The sequence below is a fragment of the Pundamilia nyererei genome, unplaced genomic scaffold (assembly GCF_000239375.1).
Source record: "Pundamilia nyererei isolate P.nyererei 1_Seehausen unplaced genomic scaffold, PunNye1.0 scaffold00051, whole genome shotgun sequence".
Classification (NCBI taxonomy): Eukaryota; Metazoa; Chordata; class Actinopteri; order Cichliformes; family Cichlidae; genus Pundamilia; species Pundamilia nyererei.
In genome coordinates, this window is record NW_005187452.1 from 785465 (window position 1) to 792074 (window position 6610).

Below are 6610 nucleotides of genomic sequence, written 5' to 3' on the forward strand. Positions count from 1 at the left end.
GTAAAATATTTTACAACAATTTGAAGTTTAAAAAGAAAAGTTTAGAAAATGACTAAGTAAAATTGGCCACAATTTGAACAAATAATATTTACAAATGTCTTTGAGTGCAAAATAGAGACCACTCCAAAATGTGCCAGCATTGCTTTATTTTATAAGTCTGCACATGAAGAACAATTCATGTAGTTAAAAAAAAACCTGCTCATTGAAGGGGTGTATGTCAGGACTATGAGTATTGTAAAGCATAGTTATCCTTCTTGTGTTACAACAGGGTTACAACAATTTGGGTGCATTGAGGAGCGACTCAAACATCCATTTTATTGAGCAATAGCGTGCATGCTAGGCTACAAGGGACAAAACTGTGTGAGGACTTGGTCAGTGTCCAGAGAGATAACAGAAACAGGCTGTCCAGTAATCTGTTTTATAACTGGACTACACACCGTAGGCCCTTCCATTATGAAAAAATGTAAGCGCTCTATTTCTTTAAAAAGTAGAGAGTAAAACCTTTTACTTTTCAAAAGTATTCACTGTAAAGCTCAACAGCAGTGGGTTAGCCTGAGATAAATAACAGTCTGATACAGTAGGCATGCACTCTCAGAGAAAATACGCACTCGAGGGTTGCACTTCTTGAGTCTGCTGTCATTCTGATGAATTATTTAAACATCTTGAGCATCTTTGTTTACACAGTGTCAAAGAAATGTTTCATTTTGCAGCAGTGATTTATATTTTGGCACCAAAACTTGATTTTGACACATGAAATTAAAGGTTTGAACAAGCTATAGCCTTTTGCACGTTATTTATAATGCTTTGATGAGTGTATGAGATGTTTTGATCTTTATATTTGATGACCTTTGAGAAAGTTTCCAGAGATGTGCTAGGATAAAGCTCGTGCTGCTGCACTTCCACTGATATGTGTCTATTTCTCAGAATCATAGTGATGATAAATTAATCACTGGTAAGCAATAAAACCCAGCACACTGGACTTTGATCATGGCAAATGGCTTTATTTTTGTCATATCAACAGCACACTTAATGACACGACTACCATCCACAGCTCTTTTGTGGAAATCCTCTCAGAGATGAGGTGATTTGTACTAATGAAAGGAGGTCGTCCAGTGACAAGGTGACGAGGTTATAATGAATCAGCAAACTAACTCAAGTCTGTCAGTGATAACTATCTGCTCTCTAAACATCCTCAAACTTTAACACAAAACCTTGTCCAGATCATTTCATGAACAGTAAATGTGATCAAATATAAAAGAACCTTTTAAAAGTACAAAATGAATCAAATTACAAACACAAGTAGATATTATCGTATACATCGCGTACACAAAGCAAAGCATGTTATTTCTATTTCAAAGCCATATACATACATGAGGCAAGCGTGGCAGCTAAAGCTGTCTTCGTACAAGGCAAAGCGATGACGCATTTAAAGCATGAGTGTGGATATTTTTTCATAAGTGCACTAAATACGTTAGCTAGCTTATTGCTGCTGCGTACACATACATTCTAGCATGTGTTAAAAAAACGGTAATGTGCAGTTACATTAAGTAACGTGTAGGTAATGTGAGTGCTTCTTTCTCTATGGGAGTAGATATAACTCTGTTTGCCTGTATGAATGAGCATCATGCAGTGACTTAACTATCAGAAAGCTGCAGTAAATGGACACCAGTTTGAAAAAGCAGTTTCTACCAAAATCAAGTTTCTAGTTTTAAAATCACTACTTTGCTCCATGAACTCAGTTTCTTAGTATCCTAAAGTGCTGCTTGTGTTTCCTCTCCTTCCTGCACATTAAAGAAAAACATTAACAGACCTCATAGTTACTACTGCACAGTTATTGTTTTGTTTTGACACAAAGCAATAAAAGTAATCCAGCACAGTAAAAAAAAAAAGAAAAATAGATAAAGTCACATGGAAGACTGACATAGTCACAAACATTATTCTGCGATTACAGTTTAACTTCGCACACAGGTTTCATGACGTTAATACAGGTACTGACCACTTCAGACTAATAGCAGCGCATAATTTCGAATTACTTTTGACTGTGCCACAGCTAATTTTTCTTCTTCTGTTAGCTACATTATTTAATGTTTTAAGATAAAATTGCAACATGGAAGTTCAACTGTATTGAGGTAGGTGGTTTAACTGATGGACAGACTGAGGAGTGACACAGATTACTAGATATAGTTAATCCTTTGTAGCACAAGTAGAGGTGCAGCTATTCAGGTAGGACAGGTATGAAAAATTAGTTTCAGTGCTGTGTATAATTACATAACAAAGCGGGTCTTTGCTAACAAGGACTGTGTACCCTTTTATGAAGCGCATAATCTGTCTTGCATTTTGAATACACTCCACAGGACAGCACACAGTACATTTTGATATTACACCAGTTAATAAGTAGGCAGTGAAGCGAGATTTAAGATTTGAAATTAAAATGTAAAACTTGAAAGTACTTGTATTAATCTGAAGTGTTAGCTCGAACTGTGCAAGTTTAACTCCCACACAGAAAATATATCTTCTTCATCATTGATCTTAACAGTGCACAGAAATGGTAAAGTTTCCTCTAGTTCCTTATCCTGCGTCACACATATTTTATCGCACTTCCCTTCTTTCGTCTGCAAAGGTTCAGAGCTCAAAAAGTGTTGTTATAATCAGTGCACAAAGATTAGTAAATTAGTAAAACCCAAAAGCAAGTTATATAAAAAATTAAATGCATCTAATAAATGAAACATAATCCCTTCATAATCACTATTTTACTCATTCAATATTCTATCTAATTACTCTCCCTTCCTGAATTGGCCTGTTTCAGTGTGTATGTGATGTAGGTAAATACTAATATGTACTTCACTGCAAGTATAAGTAGTTTCTTAAAAAGTGGATGAGACATCCAACATCAATCGCCTTGTGATTAAGAAAAGGAAAGACAGAAAAGAAACGTCAAGAAACGTAAATGTTTGCCTGAAGCTGAGTTGATTTACATTAAGATTTTTGCATTGGTGTGTCATGTTATAAGAAATTCTGCACAGCAGCCTGGCAGACAGCATGTTGAGTTATTGTAAACTGGTGATTTTGTATTTTCTTTTGGTATAAAGGATCCAACAGCTCAATAACTTTAATGCTTTAAATTTTAATTACAAGCCATAGCTACTTTATAGTCATTTTGATTTCTCTTACATCCTATCCAAGGTTACCTCAGTTGACACTTAGGTGTAGGTTTTTTATTTTTATAGAGTAACAGTTAAAAATGTAGTTTGAAGGATTATTATTTTATTTTGACAAGTAGTCCAGATTTTAACTTCTGTAATCTACAAAATTTCAACTCACCCTCTCACATATATTAGCTTCAGATGTTTCCTCAAATTGCTCTCATGGCTTGCATAGGAATATACTTTAATACAAATCCTTCAAAGTCCTGCTATTAAAACTGAAGATTTGTCTCTTTTGATTGATATTTTGGTCAATGTGACACACTTTCAGCAATTATTCCCTGTCTAGCTGCACACAAGGGGAAAACATGAGCAATATTATACCATTCTCTTTCTATGACAGTTATAAGTTAACTTAAAAGATTCTAATGCTGAGAACAGCAAAACTGGAAAATACACCATCCTCCACCCAGGCTTTTCTTTTCCTTGTACCCCCATCCTACTTACACTGCCCTCTCTCTGCTGTCCACAAACTGGACCATCTGTTTGCGAGCGTGGGAGATAACTGGAGTGAGAGGAACAATGGGTGTACCAGGTGTAATTGCACCAGGAGTTGAAGCACCGGGAGTTGAAGCGGCAGGAGTCGAAGCCGCAGGAGTTGAACCTACAGGAGTTGATGCTGCAGTAGTTGAACTTACAGGAGTTGAAGCACTAGGGGTCCCACCTGGGGTAGCACCCGGTGTTGTACCAGGAGTGGCAGGGATGACGATGACAGGGGTGGGGCCCAGGCTTTCTTGTTCTACACGGGGCTCCAATCTGGGTGTGGATGTGACAAATCGGGCCTCCCTGATCCGATAGGGACTTCGGTAGGTGGAAATGGGTGACAGCTCTGAGCCCCAGCCAAGATAGCTCCCACTGGAAGGAGACTGCGCATCTGCACTAAAATACAATGTAGTGCTTGACTCTCCAGGGACCCCTGATTTTTTATCTGGGGAACTAATCAGGAGGGGGGAACGCCGCTCAGGTGACCAGCCGGGAGTCTTGATGTCTAAAGAACCCACAGAAGAGGCCTCAGTCAGAGATGCCTCTTTGCTGTCGATGTGGCGGAGGCTTCCTGGTTGTTGAGGAGACGAGAGCGATGGTGAGCCATAAGCAGCGCTTTGGAACTCCTCATCACCTTAAAAAAATAAAACATTGGAAAGAAAAGTCAGTTTAAAACAATACACACGTATACTGCAGCGGAGTCAGTGCTAGAGGTAAGAAACATAGCGCGGTCTATATATTTGCTGTCTCTGTGATAAATAATAAATGCACTGTACTAAAGGTCATAGCTTATAATGCCTGTAATATCCTAATTTTTCTTTTAGCTAAGAATGAACAACGTAACTCTGGTATGTTCAGGGTATAGACATAGTGTAGAGAAATCTGACTCTACAAAGACACAGAGTGCTGCACTGCTCTCCTGCTTTACACACTAATGCACACTTTCTGCTCAGCTCCAAACAGCAGACAGACACTGTTACTAACTTTCTGGCAAGATTCTTATAGTTACGTAAAACTAAACTAAAAACTAAACAAATATGTGCATTTGGGATCTTAGAAAGCTAAAATAAAAAGAAAACATTGAGGAGGTGTTCTTAATTTTAGTCTTTGTCAGGTCAGTTTGGTGAAATTTTCAAAGAATAAAAACTAAACAGAAATGAGAAAACCCACTGTGGAAACTAACACAAACTAAACTGAAATAAAAACAAAAATAAAAAAAACTATAATAGCTCCGCTTGCCAGTGAACACCGCAGAGCATTGAGCTGCTAAAGAGATCGATATTTGTCATTAGAGTTGATCTAACCCTCCGACAAAAGAAAACAGAAGCACTCTAGAGCAAAATTCCCCAACGCGCAGAGATTACACTAAAACATCGATGTTTTATTATGTTTTGTTACAACATGCTGACGTCAGTCTGTCTGTATTGCAACATGCTGACCTTAGCCTGCTTTTAGATTAACAAGCTGATGTCTGACCTTTGACCTTGATGCATTACATACTAAAATGGTGCATTTTATCATCTTTACCCACATGATTGGAGCAGAATTGGCTGAAATCTTTAACTTCTATTAGCTGTTACTTAAAATTTTAAAATACAGTCATTCATGGCATAATTATCACTTTTGTGTCGTAGGGCAAAAGAAAAAAGAAAGTTTGTTGTACAGCTCTGTCCATGCTTTTTCATATGAAATATTACTTGATATGACTTTTTGTACTTTTTTTCAAGGTCAACTTCAACCTTGGGCACTAACGATGAAGGTGAAGTCAAATGCTTAGCCAACCTAGGTTCCCATGTCCCCGAAGAAAGTGTTTATTGTTTTGATGTTTGAAGACAAACCATAGAAAACTGTGTATGATATAAAGTAATTTAACCTTTTCCCTCTGATAGTGCCACGCTGGAGTCTTCTTCTGCAGTTTCTTCAAAGATGACCTCCTGGACTGGGATGATCTCTGGAAACCTTCTCATATCCTGAATAGTTGTGGGAGGAGCTTTTCTCACTGGTCGGGCCACTATAGTGCAGTGAGCTGGCTTTGGTGGCTGGACCACCTCTCTCACCTGGATACATTACAGACACGTGAGCCTCAGACTACAACAAGCAAACATAATGTATCCTTTACAGAAAAACAAGCCTTTTAGTAGTTATCCTGATGTCTACTGATACTACTAATATTTATTCTCATGACCACACTAAATGCCTACTGTCCTACTGAACTAACCCACCAGGTTTCAGCTCATAAGTGGCTTAAATAAGCAATGTATTGTATTCTTAGTTTAGAATAGACACAGTCCCCCTTTGTGGTGGTCTACATAAGATGTTAAACAAAACTCTTGCCTCTGAAACCTGTGAAGGAGCTGGTGGAGGAGGAGGTTGAGCAGCAGCAGCAGCAGCAGCAGGTTGAGAAGCTGGTTGTGCGTGGTGAGAAAGCTGTGGCTGAATTGGTGGAATCTGACAAATCACATCAAAAGTATGAAAATAAACTCCTTTTTATATAATCACATTTTCTTAGCATTGGGGCCAGGTTTGGAAAAACAAAATTTTATCATACTGATCAAAGTCACACCTTAAAACAAAGCAAAACAAAACAGGAAGTCCAGCTACTAAGATGTAAAACTCAAAAAGACAACTAACCTGATGGACACGTAGGTCATCAGGGGAGTGAACTTCTTCAGACAGACCCATCAGTCCAGCCAGTCCCCCCTCACCATATGCAGACCAGATCCTTGAAACATCCCCTGTCTTCAGAGCTAAGCGAATCAGCAGCCAGTGGTGATGCTTCCAGCCCTCCCATTGGATAGGAAGGTCCATGAGAGTCCCACCTCCTTAACAGAAGATGCACAGTCATTCTTCAGATAGATAGATAGATAGATAGATAGATAGATAGATAGATAGATAGATAGATAGATAGATAGATAGATAGATAG

The 6610-nt window shown here is 38.3% G+C and overlaps 1 protein-coding gene across 2 annotated transcripts in view; it reads right to left on the reverse strand.

Moving 5' to 3' along the window:
- Positions 1–985: 985 nt before the first annotated feature.
- Positions 986–6610, reverse strand: part of LOC102192211 (XK-related protein 5-like) — an 11823-nt gene continuing 6198 nt past the window's right edge. The window contains exons 10-13 of one of the 2 annotated variants that reach the window (XM_005733293.1): positions 6318–6505; positions 6021–6134; positions 5560–5743; positions 986–4320 (exon numbers count right to left, since the gene is read on the reverse strand). In XM_005733293.1, coding sequence (XP_005733350.1) covers positions 3647–4320; positions 5560–5743; positions 6021–6134; positions 6318–6505 — 1160 coding nt within the window. In that variant the 3' untranslated portion in view covers positions 986–3646. Of the gene's footprint in view, positions 4321–5559; positions 5744–6020; positions 6135–6317; positions 6509–6610 lie in introns of both variants that reach the window. The other variant, XM_005733292.1, reaches the window with a different exon arrangement.